Here is a 21,871-nt window from a genome sequence, read left to right on the forward strand (position 1 = left end):
AACACTGCCTGGCTCCATGGAACAGCATATTGCCATCTCCCCTGCAGGGGAAGTTGGGCACTGGCTGGGACACTGGCTTTGGCTCTAGGTGCACATACACCACTTTTGCTGTGTGACAGGTTTAGGGGAGTTTTGGACTTAAAACTGAGCTGTGTGGTTGTAACTCCCCGGCAGCCCTCTGTCCTACCCGTGTGACTGAATTACTGCAGATTACTTCCTGTGCTCTGACTAACTTATTTCACACTTTATGAAGATGGAGGAATGCTGTGAAGTGCAATGTGACATGGAACGAAGGCTGTGTCCTGCAGTAGTTTGGATATATTCATGTGTAATACAGGAATGAGGGATATAACAAAAACCACTGATTGTAAAGATGCTGGCAGCGTGCAGTTCTTGTAGAAATCTGAGAAGCAGAGAACTTTGGATCCAGGAGTGCCCTCCTCCAGAAACAGCCATAGGCTTTTGGAAGCAGCGTGTCTGACATAGAAAGACAAAACCATCTCTGCCAGCTGAATCTATGCAGGATGAGGCAGGAGCTGTATTGCTGTATTGGCTTGAGATGAGATGGGAGTTCCAGCTGTGAAAACTGCCTCCATAGTTTTTCCTTTTGGAAAATGACCTGCCCAGATCTGCTGACAGCTCAGATGTACAGGCATGATTAACCATCATAGGTATTGCTGAGCTGGAACTGGAACTGAGATATCCTGTGAAAATGGGACTGCCTGCTCCTGAAGCAACAAAATAAGAAAAGCAGAAAATGGGAGAAAAGCAACATAAATCAGCAAGTGATGCCAGTGTAGCTGTTGTGTATAAATCTTGTGGTCTCTCTGCTTTTAGTATTGCATCATTGGGTTGTGTGACCCTTGGGTTGGTAATGCTTTCAGAGGGCAGGGAAAGAGGGAGTTGTATACCTCTGGAACAGCCCATGGCAGAGAATCACAGAACAGGTGGTTAGACAAGTTCTTCTGGGTTTTCATTTAACCCTCTACCACTGTCCTGTAGCATAGCTGGAAACACACCTGTGCTTTGTGCCTCAGTCTTGCCATGTAAAACAGATCCTTACCAGCCTTGTGCAAGTGTTTGTGATCTGATCAGTGTTTGAGGCTCTCCCAGGGGTGCTGCAGAGCACTGAAATACTGCTTCTCTTTTTAAGGCATGTTTGCCATGTGTTGCAGTTTGCCATCTGGTACATAATAGCTTTTGCTGTGATTTTATGTTTGGATTGTGTACATTCCCCAAATAAAATCAGGGTAGGCCTGTAAAATGACTGACCTGTGCAATTGGGGTGGCAGAGCTGATTGCGTCCCTCGGGAAGCTGAGTGAGGGAACAGAACACAACGTGCAGCCAATGGTTGATACCCTGTGTAGCAGGATGTTTAATAATTACTTGAGATTAAGTTATAGAAATACTTGGGAAAGCTGCTTTTGACTTCTGGACCCAGTTCCTGTAGAAGAGCCTTGGGATTTCCCCAGGCTTGCTGGCAGTCCCAGCCCAAAGTCAGCTTCTTTTACATAACCAGAGTGAGTGTGTTTGTGTTGGTGTCTCATGCTAACACAAATAACATAAATCCCTTGGAAGCAAATAACAGAAATCCCATGAAAGCAAATGCTCCACTGTGTGTACTCCCTGCTGTGGGAGGAAGAGAATGAAGCAGTGCCCTATCAGAGGTACCATCTCATGGAATGCTAATGGCAAGTGCTCTGAGTGGTGAGATCAGGATAATAAGTGACTCTGGGCTGAGCAGGAATTGGGCTCAAGTCTTTACGGAGGCTTGACTGTCTCAACCTACCACATACAGAGGTGGTGGTGGCTTTGTGCTTTAGTAGCAAATCTGTTTTATACCCTTTGTAGCAGAAGGGAAAGGGAGAAGGCATATTTTGAGAAACAATAAAACTTTATCTGAATCCAGCTTCCTTAAAGCCAATCCATCTGTTTCTGGGCTAGAGAAAATTGTACAGTCTGTAGGAATGAATTATCTGCTGCTTCTTTCCTGCTGCTTTGGTTTCTTCACTCACCCTCCTTGTTCCTTCCTGGTCTTTGAGAGCTGTTTTAAAGTGATCCATTTCAGTAGGGAGCTCTTTGTTTGCAGAGCATCTAAATTGTACCAGTTTGCTTCTGGCTATTTATACTGGTGGAACAGTGCTTGTGTTTGCAGACGCATGCAAAACACTGCTTTTAATATAGATGTTTAGTCACTAGACCAGTGATGTTTTCCATCTCCAGCTGGGACAGCAACTTCTTTTGTTCCACGGGTCTGTATGAATTTGGTTGTGTACTCCACACTAGATGTACGTCCCAGTTTCCTCAGCACCTGAAAACTTGTGTTCTGCTGAAAACCAGCCCCATAGGTGTTGTTTCAGAGCTACAGGACGTTTCTGTTGACTTCAGTAGGATTTATTTCAAACCCTTCAAAGCATCAGGGCAGCAAGAACAGGCAGAGTCAAGCCAGTGTGTTTTAAATGCAGTTGTCTACATCACTCATGTATGGTGAAGAGAAAATGCAATTTATTTTTAACACCTTTTTAATTCTAAAGTGTTTGTAAATTGAAAAGACGAAATGACAGTTGACTTCAGTCTGGCTTCATCTCACAGCACTGCCCTGATTCTTCTTGTCCTGAGGAGCTGACAATCCATGCTGATTTTCTCTTACTGTGAACTTGTGCACAACTTAGCAAAATAAGGATCTCGACCTAATAGCCTCTCTGAAAGCCATCTTAACCACAAGGAATGACTGTTAGCCTGGCAATACTTTGTTCTTCAAGTTGCAAAGAAAATGTTTATGTAAATCAGCCTCTTTTATTATTATTTTTATTATTAGGGGTAAGCCAAATAAATGGAACGTGCCTGACCCATGCGTTGTTATATCCTACATGTGAAGATTTTTTTTTTCCAATCACACACCCTGTATTTGTTTCTCTTTTTACCTGGGAGACTTTAGAGCTGTGGAATTGTGTGACCTTGTAGGTTAATGACAGCTCTGGAATCGAGTTGCAGTGCATCTGTCTGTATCAAGAGAGAGTAATTAGCAAGTTATTGATAGTCAGATGAAGTTGCAGCTTGAATTCCAGCCAACAGAACGGCTTTCTAGTACAGGGTTTGAGTTGGACCATCCTGAACAGCAAATAACTGTATCTTTATTATTTAAAAAAGATACTCCCAGGGTGTGGAGCCTGTACAGACAGTGAATAATTCTACTTGAAGGCTGCTGTTTTTGCAGACATGTTGTCTTGTCTCCCCACTTTTTATGCTGAAAATGTTCCCTACACTCTTGCTGGGCATCATGATTTTTCTGTTGTGAGTGTCATTACTGAAAGAACTTGCTTTGGGGAATAGATTTCTTACTTCTCCCAGTGTCTGCAAGGATTTTTTATTTTATTTGCCAACTTTATGCTCATTTAGATGGAGAATAGTTTGCTGAGTGCTGCAATTGCTTTCAATGTGATTGGCATATGGATCTGGGAGAGAACAATGACCTTCCACTGCTGGGTACAGGTTTGGGGCAGGGACTTTTCAGCCTGAGGTACTGAGAATGCTGGGCCTGGAGTGGGCTTTGCCCCTTGGCTAGGTTGAAATGTCCAAATTCCAAGGAAAGGAGGGCTTGGCCACAAGTGCAGCCTTCTCTAGAGGAACAGGCTTTGATGGGCCATGCCACTGTCCCTGCAAATCCTGTTTCATGTTAGGTGATCCATGTGGGGTTTGCTGTGGTGAGTGTGTCCACACAGAAACAGAGTGGGGAGGAAAAGGACCATGTAAACAGGGATGAAGGACCAGCTGCAGGCAGAGGATCAGTGCCCCTGAGCCACCTCTTTGATCCAGCTGCCTTTCATGGCTATTTTCTGCCCTTTTTGTAAATAACTGGCTTTCATTTGACCTATCTTTGGAGTGATTTTCCTCTAAGCCAGACCTTTCAGTGTCTTGTAAACCCTGCAGCACATAGAGAGAACACAGGGGAGATTTTCCCCTCAGTTATTTCAGTGAATTTAAACTTGACAAGCCCTGTTCTAGGCTGGCACCTGGGATTTCCTGGGCATAAGTCTTAATGGATTTTTGCAGTAATGCTTTTTGTGTAAGTCCCAGTTCCTGAAGCTGAGTAGCTGTGGTCCCTCAGGTGAGTCTGTGTCTGGCAGCTTCCTGGCCTTTCCAGGGTGGGGTCAGGGATTACTGTACCTCTTTTTCTCTAGGAAAACATCTCCAATTGTGCTTTAGCTTAGGAACTAGGGACAGCAGCAAGGTTGTGCCTCTGTGGTATTGCTTGCTCTTACTTAGTCCAGTTGTTTCTTAATTAACCTGGGCATCAGAAGCTTTCACCGAGTGCCTTCCTGAGCTTTTCCAGAGTTTGGTGGGGTTTGTGTTCCAGAATTACTTTGCTGTCAGGTGAATCCTGCCATTCATTACTTGTTTTCTGCTTTCTCCTGTGGAGTGTGATTTGTTTCCCCATCTAATATGTGTTTCTTCTCAATCTTCCGATTTAATTTGCAGTGTTTGAAAACACTTGGAAAACCCATTGTGAAGGCTGAGAAAGACAAAATTGCCAAGAACTTGGAGCTGTTGAACTTTCTCCTTAAAACTGTGACAGAGCAGGTGAGTGTGTGACCCAATATGTGGCAAATGCTGTTTTCTGAGTATCTTTTAAATGTCACACTTGCATTTTGCCATGCGATTTCTACATCCCAACTTATTTCCTACCAAAAGTCCTCCTAGAGGGAATGCCTGGTGAATAAACCTGGGGGTGGAGTGAGGGTTGGTTTTGTCCCCAGTGATTGCTCTTTCCTCTCCACTGAACCCCAGAGACCATGATTCCCAAAAACAGACTTAATAGTTTTAAGAGCAGGAGTGAAGCTTTGTTGTAGGGCTTTGTTTTCCTTAATGAAAAACTACTTTTTTGAGCATGAGAAAATTTTCTATAGGTGACAAAATATGTCTCTAATGTGGTCTTATTTACTGGAGGAAAACACCACAAGCAGCAAAATTGCTGAAGCCCTTTTTCCTACTGGATAAGCCCTGAGCTCAGACCACAGCCTGTTTCTTTGTGAAGACCTAATAGGAAAGTGGGTGGAGAAGAGAGATTATTTCCAAGGCTTTTGTAGAAATAAATAGCATTTGAAATGCCTCTTTCTGCCTAGTTTGATTGAGATTATCCAGTGGGTTACAGAAGAGGGTGCCAGATGTTTAGAAAACAGACTGAAAATGCTGCTGCTTTTCTCCTAGATCGGTACATAGTCATGTGTCTTCTTTTCTCTGCTCCCAGCCATGGACTGGAAAGAAAAAATGATTTAAGGACCCCCAATCCTTTTTATGCCACTACAGTTCTGTTAGACTTATGCCTCTTATGGCAGAAATTCAAGTTTTCAAGCAAACCCCATACCTGATGATGTGGTGTGACTGAATAGTTTTTGCTGAAACTGAAGTGGTGTTGCAAATGGACTCAAGGCAGTGGCTTGGAGAAGCCAGGCAGGATTGGTAATTCCTGCCATAGCCTTCCACTAAGGATGGCCTGTGCCCTGCTGCTGAGAGTGCCCTTCCTGAGTTCACCCTGCACATTGCCTCTGCTTGCCCTTTGCAGAAGCTGAACGTGAAGCTGACGGAGGTGGAGAAAGTGCTTCTCGCTCTGAACCAGCTGGAAGACATTGGGAATTCTCCACGGCTCGACTCTCTCTACTGGAATGTCATGCGCTGGCTGAATTACACGTATGTGTGCTTGGCATATGTATGTGTATTTGGCATATGTGTGTGTGCTTGGCATATGTATGTGTGCTTGGCATCCTGGCATTTTGCCTTGTCTGGGTGTCTGCCTGCCTGTCCTGCTTGTGTGCCATGATGTGGAGAGGTGGGAAGAGAAAGGAGGTCAAGGCAGTGAGGTCAGGGTGGAGTTAAATGGAGCTCTTTGGTTGGTGGGGTTGAGATACTCATTAATGCCTGTTTGGAATAATAGCAGGTTCATTGCTCTGTGTGTCTACATCTTGGGATTGGTCCTTGATGGGAAAGGGCTGTAACACATGACTGACATGTCTGATACCTGATCATGTGTTGCCAGTAGAGTAAGACAGCCAGGGCCTCAGACAGACGTTATCCCACCTCCATGGATAATGCTTATCCTCCCAGCATTCATCCTCATTCTATGCTACCTGCACCTTTCTGGTGCTTCTGCCTGTTGCTGGACTGCCTGTCTCATGGATCACACTGTTTCCTGGCTGTAAATGAAGTTGCCCTTGATTTTTGGCATTCTCTCTGCAGGAAGCCCAAGAAAGAGAAGACAGCCAGTAAACCAACACAGGGAGCGGAGTCGCTTAAGCGGAAGAAAAAAGGCTTCTTGCCAGAGACCAAGAAACGCAAGAATCGCAAGAAGGGCACTCAGGAGAATGGTGTGGCACCAGGGGAAGATGGAGAACCAGCAGTCCTGGAGGAGCAGCCCCTGGGAACAGAAGCCCCCAAGCAGAAGAAAGGCCTCGTGCCTGGTGGCAGCAAAAAGAATCCAAACAAGGGGGTCAGGATGAACGGAGTGGCAAAGGTGGGGGGTGGGGACCTCCCCACTGCTAATGGAGATGCTGTGGCTGACAAGAAGAAGAAGAAGAGGAAAAACAGAAAAAGAAAAGGTGCTGCAAGCGATGAAGCTGAGCAGGTTCCAGCTGCAAAGAAAAGCAAGGGCAGTGTTGTCCAGGAGACGCAGCAGAAAGAGGGCAGAGCCACCCAGCAGAAGCAGGACAAAGCCAAGAAGAAAAGAAAGGAGAAAAAAGCTGCAGTGCTGCAGGACTAAACTCCATGGACTCACCCAGGCCTGGCATGGCTAGCATGGCTCAGTAGACTGTTGAAATATCTTTTATATCTATAGTTTTTATGCTCTCCATGACTTTTAAATAAACCTTCCATCATGCTGAGCTCTAAAGCTGTGGATCTGGGTTGTGTGGAAGGTTCAGCCTAGAGCACAGAGAGCTTCAAGAGATTTTATATCCTCCAGACTCTCAGAGATGCCCACTCTCTTCACTGGCAGTGCCAAAGAATCCTGTCTCCATGATTTCCCAAGGCAGAAGTGAGAGGCAGGTTTGGATTCCTTGGGGAGTTGGGGTGGATGTACTGGCACTGCTGAGTTATCTGGACAAGCCCTGTGGGAGATACTGAAGTAGCTCCTAATGGTTCATTCCTGTCCTGCCCAGGCCCAGCAGTCCTCACAGCTTTTCCAGTGTGGGACATGCAGCCTCTGAAACGCCTCAGGTTAAATGGGTTTGCACATGCAAACTCTGGGGTCAGCGATTTGCAATTTGGCCACTGTGGTATTGTCAGTAACTACTGTGATCTGGTTTTCTTGGCTTTTTGCTGCTGGGTGCAGGAGGGGTCATGGCCCCTGTGGTAGTGCAGGGACATCAATAAATCAATGAAACAGTTGAAATGGCTGATTGATTGGCCAGTCTGCCAGGCCAGCAGCCTGTGTGCAACCATGCAAGGCACCTGGAACAGCAGGCCTGCAGCAAACAGTCTGGATAGCTAACTGCCTGGAATTGCATCTGCTTATTTATCCTCAGGCTCCTGAATGCTGGAATGCCATCATCCCTTTGGAGAGTGCCAGGACCAAGTTCTCCCATGTGTTGGGTACAGGTTCTCGTTGAGAGCTGAGGCTCAAAGTGTTTGAAAAGCTACTCATGTTGTATTTGCCACTAAAGCCTCCCTCCCCTAATACTCCCTGCATGCTGAGCACCCTGCTCCTGGATGCCAGAAATGGGTGTTGATGCTTGGCCCTGACTCCTCTCCCAGCATCTGAGGGAGCAGTGCTGGGTTAATGGTTGGACTCAATGACCTCAAAGGTCTTTTCCAACCTTAGTGATTCTGTGCTTCTCTGAAGGCCTCAGTGCTGTCCTCCCTCTTGCAGAGGAGTGTGGTGCTGGCTCCTGGCAGAAGCTGCTGCTGGCAGAGGGAAGGGCCTGGAGCAGGGCTGTGCCTGCCTGTGCCTTGGGCTCTCATCCTGCAGGTGGATCTGTACCACCAGGCAGAGATAAGGGCACTGGAAATGTCATATTGCTTTTGGAGGGAGTGAGAGAAGAGCTGCAAAGGGCTGTGTTTGCCCATGGCTATTTATGTGCCTTTGCAATTCTCTGCTCAAATGACACAGAACTCCTGGGAGACAGCAGCTGGCAGCAGCACAGACACATCCCACTGCAGACCCATGGTAGATGCTGCTTCCCCTTTCCCTGTCCCAGCAGTGATCCCACAAGCTGAGCTGCACATCCAAGGTGTGCTCTGGCTCCTGTGAGCAGCAGGTGAGGGCTGGAGTTTCTGTGCCCTTAGTTCAGCAGAGAGTGTCCTTCCTCTGCCTGCCTTTCACTTCTTGCCTCCACAGCTGGCTGCCTCAGGCACTGTGGTATTGCCTTGGAGGACACAACCCTTGTGCATGCTGGATGAGGAGTTGGCATGCTCTGGACTCTGCAAGTCAAGAGCCTTTCAGATACTGGCACAGATTGAGCAACTTTCCTTGTGGCCACCCTTGACTGTTGGCCTCCACCCTCAGTAGGGTTTGCAGAGGTCCCCATGCAGGATGGAGACTTGGGCTGCAGGTGTGTGGCCAGGACAGTGCAGATTACACCTTCAGGAGGTGGCTGGTTCCTGCTCTCTGTGGTGCAATTCAGGGCTGGATTCACACTGCTAGACTTTTTTTCCCAAAGCACTTATCTGGAGGTGGCTGTAGGCTCTTGACTGGAATAGCTGCTGTTGCAGCCTGCAGAAGAGCTGCAAATTTCTATTCCCAGGTGGAAGGTGTAGGCAATTCTTGCCTGTCCTGTCTCCAGGCAAAAGGGCACCTCTGCTCCCCAGGGGCCTGTTGGCACTGGGCATGCTGCTCTGCCTCTGCCATTTACAGCTGAAAGCTGGTTCATTGCCTCATTAAAACCTCAATCCCAGCTAAGCCCCTCCAGCTGTCCCCTGAGTGATGACTTTTCATGTATTATGCAAATGCAGCACACAGGAGGCTGGCAGGTCAGGGCTGTCCGTGTTTAATGATCCAGAGGGGCTCGAAAGGGAACCAGGGGCTCAGATCTGAAGTGTCTCACTAATGATTTCTTTCTCTCTGTGCCTCTAACTAGGAGATCCTGGGATTTTGTGCCACTGCTGTGTGGAACTAGAGGAGAAACAGCAGGCAGGTGTGGTGGGTGGAAAGCAAGGAGTGAGCTGGATGAGAGGGTTCTCTCCAGGCAGATTAGGGAGGGAACCTGCAGCTGCCTGCAGAGAGAACATCTGTGGCACCCAGAGCCACCATGGTGGGTAAGTCCTTGCCCACATGAGGACACAGCCTGGCTGAGCTGCTCTGGGATACCTGCCAGGAACACTGCAGTCAAAAGTTCATGTGGATCAGCTTGTCACCATCATTTCTGGAAGGGCAAAGCACAAAGCCAAAACTGTGCCAGCTCTTGTTTCTGACAGAGAAATGGCCACTGAGTAGTGCCAGATGTCAGCTGTCAGGCTGGAGAGGTTGACTTGTCACGAAAACTGTGGGAAAAACAAAAACCCTCCAAGTAACATTTTAGTGTTAGAGAGTCAAGGCATTACTTTATTTCTGGCCAGGATGTGCAACAGAAATAATTTTATCCACACATAGCCCGGGTGTGCAGAGAAAATGCTGATGTTGTATTAATGGCTGCTGATAGCCCTTTATCTTTTGTGCTTCTCCCAGTCTGTTGAGATGTTGGGTTCATCAGACCCCACCAGGTGGAAAGAAACTTACCATTTCTTTTCCTGGGGCAAAGGCGTACAAAACCACTGACTAAAACAATTTTTAAACTGGTATATTTTCCAACAGACTGACCTCTGCCTTCTGTGTTCATGGGTGTGTTTAATCTCCAGCACTTGCAGAGTGGTCAAGGGGAAAAGGTACAGGAGAGCTGCAGGGCACAGTGCAAGTTGTGCTTCCCTAACAACTCTTTTGCCAATTAAAGTACCTGACTGTAGGCTGGCTTTGATGCACAGCTTATACAATGCAGTCAGTAATCCACCAAATCAAACTGTGTTTCACTGGCACTTATTTGGGCCTTTTAACAATCACAGAGGTTTCATTTTACTTGATTCATGTCCTATTGCTCGACCTTTAGGGCTTTAGAAGACGGAGCATGCTCTGATTTAATGGCAGCCTTTTCTTAGCTGGGCTAAGAGCTCTTTGGCAGAGAGCTCAAAGGTGGTTCTGGATGCAAGGAAACAACCACAAGTGCTAGGTGCTAAGCTTGGGAAGGATCAGTGCTGTGGACTGGCCAAAGCCATGGGACAACTGTAGGCACAGGAGTGTTGGGGGAGTGGTGATGCTGTGGCACAGGTTGCCCAGAGAGGCTGTGGCTTCCCATCCCTGGAAGTGTCCAAAGCCAGGCTGGACAGGTCTTGGACGATCCTGGGATAGTGGAAGGTGGGGACTTCACTGCCATCGCCAGAGCTCCTTCCTTACTGTGGGTGAGCCTTTGCTTGTAAGAGCAGCCGGTGAACTGGGACTTTACTAACCCCCAATCTGACTAGGAAGGACTTTCACCATCCACTCGGGTGCCTCACGGGAAAACCTGGGACCCTGATCCTCTTCCCGCTCCCAGAGTGCGTGTCTCCCTGGCTGCCACTGCTCTGGGCTTTATTGCCGCCACTCTAACCCAACACCCTGTGTCCATCCGACTCCCGCGGCCCCTGCTAAAGCTGCAGAGTTTCCTGTTGCACCTTGTTTGCCACTCCAGGGCTGTGCCTGCCTTTGCCGTTCAAGCCATGGCCATTCTGCCACCCAGCCCTTCCCGCCATTATCGCGTGAGGGAGAGACGCGGCTGCCCTCGCGCCACAGCGCCCCCTGCCGGCGCGGGGAATCAGCGCACCTGCCCTGCGAGCCGGGAGCCAACAGCGCCCCTGCCGGCCGAGACTGGCACTGCACAGGGCAGGGAGCCGCGCAGCGCGGAGCTGTTCTGGGTTATGGGTGGGTTGGTGTTGCTGCTTGTTTGCTTCGTTATAAGTGCTAGTTAAGAACTGCTGTTCCTTTCCCCAGATCTTTGCCTGAAAGCACTTTGATTTCAAATAATTCAGAGGAAGGGGTCCTACTCTCCATTCCAAGGGAGGTCCCTGCATTCCTTGGCAGACACCTGTATTTCAAACTGAGACACCCCCAGCTCTGGTCCTGGCTGGACTCAGCTCAGAGGGAAAAGGAGGCTCTAATCCACCACCTTCCCTGCTCCTGGTGTTATTTCTCAACCAATTCCAGGCAGGCTGGTGTCCAGGTAAGTCCTTGGCAGCTCTGTGGCTGCTGGAGCTTGCAGCAGCTTTATCCCACACACCAGCCCTGCAGGCAGCAACCACAGGAGTGCAAAGCCAAGAGGTGACACAAGAAAAGGAGCCAGGAGGTACATTTTAAATACTTTTATTTCTTAATTTACATAAAGGTATATATTTGGCTTATATTTTTTTATACTCTGAGATTTACAATCAATTGCTCTTAAAAATAAAATAGTCATTTGCTTCTGAAAGAAATCAGAAAACTATTTTATACTCCTCCCTTGTATAACAAGAAAATACACTAATACTCCCATACATCACATAGAAAAAGTGATTGTAAGTGCTGGTTTACCAAACAATAAAGCAAATGGAGAAGAAAACAAGCAGTTGGAATGGAGGGTGTTGAGAGAACTCTACTTCCCAGAGCACAGCCAGGCATTTATGGGGTTTAGTCACCCTGACTGTTAGTGGAGAGGCTCCTGGGCTCACCCAGATCTGCTTTGGGAGTGATGGCAGCAGGAGCCACTTGGGCTGGCAGCTTGCTGCCTTTTGGGTTATTTTCTTGCCTCTTGGGCAGGTCCCATTGCCTCAGTTTCCCACACTGTGTACAAATCACCTCATTGCCAGTGCAGGATCAGCTGGGGGGAGCTAATGCTTTAAAAAATCCCCTTTATGAAGTGGAGTAGTAGAAAACTCTTGTGATTAACTGAGGGGCAGCTGGAGCCTCCCTGGTGCCTCACAACACCTGCACAGACCCTGGTGAATGCAGCAAGGAACTGGAAGGAGCCTGAGCCTCCCTCTTTTAGCCTGGGACAGGGAGCAGGGATTCAGGGATCCCTGGGTGCAGGTAGGACTCACTTCTCACTCCCTTGCTTGCTCTCCTCCCTCTGTCCTTGTTTAAACAAACCCCACAGCATTTCCTTCATGTGCAGAGAGGGTAAAACCAGCACTGAGCTCTGACAGGGACTGGGATCTGCACAAACAAGGACTGCCAGTGACATTACAGAACACTTCCCTTTTCATTGTTGACTCCTGAGAATTAAGTTTAAGGAGAATTTCTAATCTCTGAACCTTAGCAGAAATGTTCCATTTTGTTGACAGCAAATGCTACAACAGAGAGAGCCTATCAGAAAAGCAATTTAGGAAATGTGGGTAATCTTCTTTGGTCTCTGAGATGAAATGACTGATTGTTGGGTTGCTTTTTGTTTCTTTTTAAACAGCTTAAAAAGGAATTTCTTAATGGGAATCAGAAATTCATGTGCCTTTAAAGCCAAGTGTTTGGCTCCCACACTGCAGAGGCTGTGTTTCCCCTCCGAGTGTAAATAGTGGCACGAGGTGGGAAGTGAAGCATTGTTTGGGATTTGCTTTGCTTTGTTATTTCTAGCTCCTGCTTGCCCAGGCACTCGAGGAACACGTCTGGCTCTGGTTCTTTAGCCAAGTCTTAGAGCCATTGTTAAGGTATTTCAGGTGACAGAACCCTTGCAGAGGAGTCCTGTGGGGTCTGGGGAGGAGGAAAGGCTCATGGGCTTATAGGAGTCACCAGCCTGGGCAGGGACTGGCTGTGGGGTGAGCATCTGGAATGACAACCATCTCTGCTACAATGCTGGGCTGGAGGTTGTGCCACATCCTGGCAGGGAATGGGAGATAAACCCAGATTTACTAACACTACCTTCCTGTGCCTGAGTTACCTTATGGCACAACCAGCACAGCAGCTCCCAGCCTTAACTCACCTCTAGTCCCCATTTGGCATTTCCTGAGCTCATTTACTCCTCATTGGAGCCCAGGCATAGCTACCTGTGAGCCATGAGCACAGGAGTGAGGTGCTTTCCCCTGCTTGAGTTGTGCTGAACTGGAGGGGGGATCTGAACTGTGAGAGAGGGCACAGAATAGAGGAAGCGGGGGCTCCCTGTGTGTGACAGTGCCCTCCCTGTGACAGGCTGGCCCTCTGCAGTGTCTGTGCTCCCCTTCCTCCCCCAGCCAGCTGACACAGCATACATTTGGCTTGTGGAGCTCAAGTGCAAGAAACAACACTTCAGTGGAATGGCACCACGACATGCTTCTGCCCCAGCTCAGGCACTGGCCTTGTCTGAAAGCTCTCTAAAGTGACACCCCAGTGACAGTGCTCTGGGACAGGTCAGGGTTGGGTGTGCAGGAGCCCAAGCACTGCTCCAAAGGCAGAGTGTCAACCACCTGCTTTGGAATATTGACAGGGAGAATTAGCATTGACAGTCTGAGTGATATGGTATCATGTAAACAAAGCACGAGGTCACTGGCACAGCAGTATTGCACTCCCAGGCCCGAGGTACAGCCATTCAGCCAGGTGGATTTTGGTACTTTAAAAGCCTGTGAACCTCCTAGGCAAGGCTGAATTTAGCGTATGGAAAACTCTATAGCCTGTAGGGATTTCTGTCCAACGTCCTTCTGGGCCTTTCTGTGACAACCACCAGCATACCCAGTGCAGTGAAACTCTCTCCTCTGTCCCACTGCTGTCTCAGTGACAGGTAGGTCACCCACTGGAAGTTTTCCTGTGGTGCCCTTGCAGGCCCTGGCACCAGGGCACTGAGAGGAGGAGAGCTGTGGACGTTATTCATGTCTGCTGTGGTTGCGCAGGCAGCTCCAGATTTCAAATGTTTAAATAAAAACTGTTTATCTAAATATATATATATATATATATATCTCATCTAATGTCTTCAGCAGAGATAAAGCATCTTATAACATACTTAAATAAAAAATAATAATCTGAATGGAGCCTTCAGTGTCAAAGAAAAAGTGATGTACAGAACAGGTCCCCAACTAGTGCAGTCTGTGGGAGTGGGAGTGCTGGCAGAGCAGCAGCATTCCATAGGACACCAGCTGCCCTACAAACAGTGTGGACTTCATTGGCTACAACTAAAACCATTTACACAATCTACAGTCACTCACTTGAGCAGCACTTTCTGGGTCCAGTGGCCAGTTGGTTTCCATGCTCAGGGGACCCTGTGAATGTCCTTGTGCTCCAGCAGTTCCCATATTCCTGGCTGCCCTGCTCATCTCCTGGTGCCTGACCCTGCAGGCTGGAGAAGTGGGGATGGATTTGGTGCTGGAGAACCCCTCTGGGATGTGGAGCTGAAGGATCCACTGGTATCCAGTACGGGAGATTGGTGTGGTGGGAGCAGCAGTCCACGTGTCATTTCCTTCACTGGCAGCTGCAAACAGGGAACAGAAGGAGGAGGTTACTGGGGAAGTCCCAGGGATGGATTGGTGATGGTGCCCAGCTTTGTGGTGAGGCTCAGCTAAGTGACCTCTGCTCTCTGTGCAAGCTGGGGGTTGGCAAAGCCTGCCCAGTGTGGAGGCAGCACCTTGGATGTGCTGTAGCCATTTGGAATAGAAACAAACACATTGTGATCCAGGCCCAGTCTGCTCCAGGAGATCAGCAGGAGGTGTTGCTCCTGTGTGGTACTTAAGGGCAGGTGGGTAGGGAAAACTGCTCCTGGTGTGGGCTGGAGCAGCTCAGCACATTACAGGCTCCATTTTTGTAGACTGTTTTTTGCCCCCTCAGTTCACTAAAGCAAACAGGCACTGCCTTGTGCCTTAAATTGTCATTTTTGAAACTGCTGTCCCTTGCAGAGCCCAGCACAGGTGTCAGCCCAGCACAGCCCAGCTCAGTGTGCTGCTGACAAGGCACTGCTGGTGCTCCATGCTGCCTTTAAGGAGCGTGTCAGCACCTCTCCTCACTGCTGAGGTACCACTGGGGTGGCCTGTCTAGCAGCCAACAGCTTTCCTAGATAACAGGGCAAGTATAATCAGCTCTCCCAGTGCAGGATTTCCTGTGAGAGGGCCTGTGCTCCCTGTTACGCAGGGAATTGCCCCGACCATAAAATTCAGCGACTGCTGCATTACAGAAAAATTTCCCTATGATTGTGCCCTGGTTTCTTTCAACCTGTATAAAACTGGAGCAAAAAAGAAGAAAGTGCAGTGAAAAACCTTGGTATGCCCAGTTCCCAGGTAGTCACTGGGTTCTTGCCTTGTAAGGCAAGTTGCAGCTACAGCACCAAACATTGCCTCCCAGTTTTGTTGATGGCTTTTTTAAAAAAAAACAACCCAACTTTATCTAAAAGCTACTGCTAAATAATACTGTGTGAGAGTACACATCCAGCCCAGAGCCTGCAAGCTCCAAGCAGCCCTATGCCCAAATCCACTCCCCTCTGTGGAAACAACACAGCTGCTGTGCTAGAGATTGTATTAAATCTTTTCCCTCAAAAGGCCATTCTGAAGTGTCTTATTGAGTTCTGATTTTCTGATTAGTCTTTCAATGCATTTAATTTATGGGAAAGAAATCTCCTCTTCAAAAACTTGCTTTAATTAATTTTGTCTCCAGTAAAATGCTGGGAAGTGTTTGTCACTTGTGGTGGCTCCAAGCAGCAGCGCTGCGGCTGTGGGGGAGTGATAAGGACAGCATGGGCACAAGGGGCAGGGTGGGCAGCAGGAAGGTCCCTCAGGCTCAGCACTGTCACCCTGGATGGAGGGTTGCAGAGGGGACAGTCCACCAACAACCTGCAGGGTCAGGTGCTGCCAGAAAACACATCCTGCAGAAAATCTGGACTGTGCCAGGAATGGTGGTTTGATAGCAGCCCATGTATGACCCAGAGCAGGGCAGCAGGAGGTTCTGTGAACATCAGAAGGTTTTAAGTTCTGACTTGGGAAAGTCACACTGCTGGTGGTCAAGGGGAGAGGGATAACCTGGGCTTTTGTGCTTAAAGAAGGGAGCATCAAGTTCTGGAAGCAACTTGGTATCACAAAGGACACTTGAGTTTCCCTGTTCTTGATCTGCTCTGCTTTGGGCTGAGGATGGCAAAGGTGCAAAAGAGGGCTGGCTAAGGAAACTCCTCTGCAATTCATAAGGAAAGAAATGGGTTGACAGGAGTTTGGAGCAGAGGGGTGGCTTGAAACCTACTGCTGGTTTGGGTCACTCACCGTCTCAGACTTTCACAGAGGCTGGTGGTATCACAAGTTGATTCACCCTGGTGAAGGGAAAACAAAAGTGTGTGAGAGCTGCAATTAGCAAAGAAATGGATTCCTAATAACCCACCAACCTGGTAAATCCAGCTTTTGGTTGCTTAACAGTGTCTAAAGAAGTAGGACATTAATAAGTGTCCTGTCACACAGGGGTGCCTGATAGCAATGCTGACAATGGCTGGAACATGCCAAGTAACATTGCTAGCACCAATTGACAAGGATTTGGGAAAGTCCCAAAGGCATCCAGACATAGCAACCATTTCCTAAGCCAGTACAAGATTGTACAGTGGCTGTTGGTGTCCTTCAGCCTGACAGCTGTTTACAAATGTAAACAGTCATCACTGAAAATTAAATTAAGAAAAAACGAGATGTCTTTCAGTTTCCAGCTCCTGAAGCCCTGTGGACCTGCCCTGACGTGGCTGTCAGAGTGCTTTACCCAAGGACTCTCTGGCTGTACTTGGGCAGTAGCAGCATCAATAAATCTGAGTTATAAAGAGAGAATCTCCTCCTACCAGTGGAGGTCAGCTGTGCTGACTACAGCTAAGAACTGAACTGCCCCAGCAGTGGTTTTTACCATCTTCTCTCTGCATCAGTGAAACCCTCAGACAGGGGACAGCACAGAACTGCCACTGCTCAAGGCCCTGCCAGGTGAGAACTTCCCAGGAAACATCATTCTCTTCTGGACACATTAAAACTCAGCTGTGGCTCTTCACCACACTTTGTACCTGACCCAGAGCACTTTTTTTGGCTGAACTGGATTCAAACATATTCCAGGATAAAAACTGACCAATGCTCAGGAGACACCTTCCAAGAAATCTCTGCATCAGGAACTGGCCCAGTTCAGCCCACAGCTCTTAGCTTCACACCAACCCCACAGGCCTCCAAGGTGTATAGAAGTCTCTGTGCTTTTTATGCCTTTCTGGCTATAAACTGAAAGACTTCTGATACAAGAGCTGACCCAAGTTTCTTTGTACAAGTCCCATTCTTGGTAACCCCACAGCACTGAACATCACATTGTACTGAACATTGGAATTGTGCTTTAGTAGCAGAAATACATCAGAGAAAATTACCTGGGAATGCTACAGCAACTTCAGAAGTAGGAAGAGAGCTACTGAATGTCACCAAACTATCACAGAACACTTAAACTCCAGAGCTTTGAGTGAGTCATAACGTTTGAAAGTCATGTCCCTTGCCACATCATTCCATGTTCTTGGAGGATACAGAATCTCTACAGAAAAAGTTCATTTTGCCATGACTGTAGCACAGAGAACCCACCTGCATTGCTGACACAACCACAGACACAACGTTCCTGCTTGTATCACAGTTCAGCCTCCCATGGGATACAATGTACCTCCCTTTTATTTTATTTTACTTTTATTTCTCTCAAGTTCTGCTTTATCTCTGTTTCACAGATGGGAACAGAAGCCTGGAGGGGCTAATCCTGAAATGTGTTTGGAAGATTTCATGGAAAATTAGACTGCACATGCCTTGAGAACCTGCTGGGGAGAGAACTGACTTTCAGGGATCACACAGGAAGCTGGTGGGCAGAAGGGAGAACTGAAATAGTCTCCAAATTTGGGACAGTGCCCCCTCAGTCCCTCTGAAGCCCTGTGCTGCAGTGGTCACTGCCACAACTGATGGCAATGGGGTTCATCTTAACAGGTCAGGTGGGATTTTATTTTTTTAAAGCAAACCCACAAATAATAAATTTTAAACTCGATTAGGTGGCAAAATGTAGTACATGGGCTTAAACTAACAAGGCTCATGAGCAACTAAATCCCTGATTAAATCCCACTTGCCTTTCTAATAATGATAATCCCACATTGAATGGATCACTGAACTTTGGCTCCTAAATTGTTTTGTTTTCTCTGCAGTGTTTTCTTAAGATTGTGAATGTTTTCATTCCTTGAAGAGTAGGGTGGGAACCAGTCTGTTGTTTCCTGAGGAGAAGGAAACTCACCCAAATTGCCTTTCAAGAACAGAAGCTGTACAACTTTTTTGGTTTTTTTACGGGCTCCTCCAGCAGTTATAAATGGGGCTGATTCTCTCTAACCACATCACTTCCTCTCCTGTCAAACCTAAATATTTCTCCTAGATCCTATCAAGCCATTTCCATGTACTGTGACAGCATCTATAATTCTGAAGTATTTATAAGACTGTCTGTTTAATATTAAACTACATGCTCTAGAGCTGTTAAATATTTATGCTATGTAAAATGGATCTAATTTCACTGCACCTTGGCCAGTTAGAGACCTGCATGAGGACAAGACAGCCAATTTAAGATAACAGATGACTGGCCAGGATCTTTTACAGGTCAGCTATGCTTATTTCAGGAACTGGGCAGGATTATTCTCCAAATGCTCTGTCCCTTCCAGCCTTGCTGGTCCCCAAGCCAGCAGCTAATGGAGATTACAGGTTGTAGAGCAGCCAGCACTGCTGGGCAGTGCCAGGGATTTGAAAGAATTCCTGCTGCCCACATCCAGTGCAAGAATGTTCTGCTCCACCCTGAGCCAGCAAGGGGAGAACACAGATCTCCCTTCTCCCCTGCAGCTCTGCCTGCTCCAGCTGTGAGGAGCACTGGTGACATGTGTGTCCCACTGACTGTCACACTGAGCTCCAGGGATGTGTCACCTCTGTGCCTGAGCTCCAGCCAGGAGCAGGAAGGAGGACACACCTCAGTGTGCAGCACCACTGTGCCCAAGGCTCCCAGAGAGGCTGTGCTTGCAGAAAGCTTTTGGGAATGCTGCCAGCCCGGTTAATGTCAAGTTTCATGCCTAAGTTAAACACCACCTGTATTTCAGTATCCTGAAGCTTTCCCAAAGCCCTGTTTTCTTCCTATCTAAACTAGCCAGACTCTGGCTTTTGTAACTGAGAAGCATATTAGGAAATGATGTCCTGGTTTTTACAGCCTGCTGTACTTAACATCACTTAACTTTTACAACCAACAGTAAAACGCTTCGGTGGGGTCCTTCTAGCCTGAAAATAACTCAATTTTTGAGTTACTGAACGGGAGTTTTTTAGTATTGAGTTTCTGAGCAGGAGCTCATTCAGCAGACAGAAGTACTGGGGCTACAGGGGCAGCTGGATCACTGGACTTAGCAGCAACTCCTGCCTGTGATTAAGGATCCTTCCCCTTCATTTCAGTGGAGAGAATTCTGTGTTTCTGCTGCACTGTGCCATCAAGTGCCTGTTTGAAGCAGTGCTTTAGGAAGGGGCACAGAGAAACCAGTCACTCATGGCAGCCCCCAGCAGATTCCTCCTCTCTGAACCTCCCCAGATGTTGTTGGGGAGTTAAAAACATCTCCAAAAGGCCTTGTGAACACACTGAAACCTGAAATTTTAGGTGATGAAAAGTTCATGGACAGGTGGATCACGCATCAAGTGGATTTAGGCAGAGGCAGAGTCCTCTCTGCACCACAACCACCTCGGAATTCCAGCTGTGCTTCAGACAGGGAGAAGTGTCAGGAAGGTTTGTGTCACACACCAGGCTCTCTTCATCCACCCCCTTGTTATTGCAGAGATCAATTGCTTCAAATAAATCCTGCTGCAGCCAATTGCCAAAACACACAAACATTTTAGTACACAAGGGAGGGAAAGGACCCAAGCTTAACAGCCCATCCCAGGCCTATTTTCCATCACTGTCAGCACCCTCATAAACACAGTCAGCCTCAGGGGCACAGAAAGCTTATTGCAGTGACCTGCCAGCAATAAACAGATTAACACAGGACCAGGAAACACCTTAAAAACACGAGCAGCCACCCCTGAGACGTTATCACACCTCCCCACAGACCCTCGTGCTTTGTCTTCACTGGTATTTCACCACGGAGGGATTTAGAGCTGCATCTCACTGGGATTTTGTCACATTTCCCTTGAGGTCTTTCAATCAGTCAAACTCCACTAAATGCATCGAGTTGCATCCAGTACTGCCCAGTGCCCACAGGGCCATGCTGTGAGGGCTGAGTTCATGCAGAGATTTTTGCCCCTGTAACAAATCAAAGCCACAGCTGTTCTGCTTTCACTATTTTGCTAACTGCAGAAGGCAAAACAAATCACAGATCTCCCAGCTGGTCTCTGCCACACCCTGAGTGAAACACTGGTCCCAATCCTGCACCACCTTTTCACCAGACATTTTGGGAGGCACAAACCCAGCAAACTGGAGACTCCAGTTCAAGCTTGTATCTTTTATGCCCTTCATTATACAGATTTTGACCAACAGTGCAGAGGTAACTATGTTAGCCATTGCTGCCCTGCAGTAGCTAAGCAGAGTTCCCATTTTCACCTGCAGCTGGAAGGAGATGGCTTTGGTTCTCTGCTCCACAGCAGTTCTCCTGGGATGCTGAACAAGCTGCCACAGCCTCCAACTCCTCCCAAAACAAGGCTGCAGAACATTAACCCTCACTACAACCTTCAGTAAGAACAGCAGAATCAAGCATTGCTCCCAGAGAGCAGCTCCTGCTCTGACTGACCTCAAGCTGTTTTGATGCTGAAGTCAGTAATTCTGGGACAAGACTTGTGATTGACAACATGAATTCCTGCAGAACCTCAGACTCCAAGCAGGCTGCAGCTGGAAACAGTGACAGAAAGGGAAGAAAAGCAGCAGTGACACATCAGCCTAGGGAGCTCCCAGTGAGTGGCACGGGAGCAAGATGGCACAGATAAAAATAGTCCAAGCACTGAACTTCCTGATGCATCTGACAAGTTATCCAGCCTCCAGGAACAGGCTTCTGATGGAGCTGAGGTCAGTCTGCTGAAGGAAAAGGATGCAAAGAGAACTCTAACAAAATCCAACCAATAATCCAGCACAGGAGGAGTTTGTGTTCGAGCAGGAACAGTGCTCACTGTGGCTGCTGCCTGCCTGTGCTCTCATTCCCTGGCTGGGAAGGCCCTGGGGCTTTGTGCACCTGCAGCTCCATCCCAAGGCTCCCACAGGAGCTGCTTGTGCACAGCACTCCTGCAGCCACGGGCAGAGCTGCCCTTCCCTCTGCACCCTGTGGCAGTGCTCAGTCTGTGTGGAGTGACAGCTCTCAGTGGGGACAGGAGCTCCTCCAGCTGCACTGAAGAAATGAATTGGCTCAAATCCCCTCTTCTTCCTGCACGTCAGTGGGTTTAGCAAACAAAATATGATAATCATGAGCAGCAAATATATTTGCCTCTCTATTTGGTTCAGCCCCTTAAAGCTGCACAGACTGTGAGTATTTTCCATCTGTTCATTTAATCCAGGTGCTGATTTGTCTCCAGAGGCAGAAACATGGGTCAGCTTCACTTTTTCCTCTTTCACAGATCTCAACTGAGGAGAAAACTGGCAGAAAGGAAAAATCAATAACCTTTCCTGCTATTTTCCCAGGCAGCTGCAGCAGAACAGATGTGAAGAGGAGCAGTTGACAGCATCAATCACAGTTCCAAGGACCTGGATGGAAATGAGCTCCAGAGCTCACCACTCTGTGAGCTCCTGAAGTCTGTGAAGATAGGGGTCTCGAAATTTTGTGCCTGAGTCTGTGTCTGGAAGTATAATTCTGCCAGATACTGATGGGCTCAGAACTGAGGTGGAGGGATCTTTAGTGCCATGGAAGATGTGTGTAACATCATACACTTATGTCCACTGAAATAACAAAAGAGGAAGTGGAGTGCCTCACTTTTTGATTGAATGATTGGATGGCAAAGGGG

General features: G+C 47.8%; 2 protein-coding genes across 8 annotated transcripts in view; one reads left to right on the top strand and one right to left on the bottom strand.

The window, feature by feature from the left end:
* MYBBP1A (MYB binding protein 1a) overlaps window positions 1–6,884 on the top strand; it is a 53,087-nt gene extending 46,203 nt beyond the window's left edge. The window contains exons 25-27 of the mRNA XM_085078822.1: window positions 4,481–4,582; window positions 5,565–5,689; window positions 6,236–6,884. Coding sequence (XP_084934948.1) covers window positions 4,481–4,582; window positions 5,565–5,689; window positions 6,236–6,755 — 747 coding nt within the window. The 3' untranslated portion in view covers window positions 6,756–6,884. The remainder of the gene's footprint in view (window positions 1–4,480; window positions 4,583–5,564; window positions 5,690–6,235) is intronic.
* A 4,457-nt stretch (window positions 6,885–11,341) lies between these two features.
* Window positions 11,342–21,871, bottom strand: part of SPNS2 (SPNS lysolipid transporter 2, sphingosine-1-phosphate) — a 162,753-nt gene continuing 152,223 nt past the window's right edge. For all 7 annotated transcript variants that reach the window (XM_085078827.1, XM_085078828.1, XM_085078824.1 and 4 more), the window contains 2 exons: window positions 16,166–16,212; window positions 11,342–14,397 (listed from right to left, as the gene is read on the bottom strand). Coding sequence is in view for 1 of the 7 variants with exons in the window: in XM_085078825.1 (XP_084934951.1) it covers window positions 16,170–16,212 (43 nt within the window). In the remaining 6 variants the exon portion in view is untranslated. The remainder of the gene's footprint in view (window positions 14,398–16,165; window positions 16,213–21,871) is intronic.

This window comes from Lichenostomus cassidix, chromosome 19, assembly GCF_008360975.1.
Source record: "Lichenostomus cassidix isolate B80296 chromosome 19, HeHo_3.0, whole genome shotgun sequence".
In the NCBI taxonomy this organism is placed as follows: Eukaryota; Metazoa; Chordata; class Aves; order Passeriformes; family Meliphagidae; genus Lichenostomus; species Lichenostomus cassidix.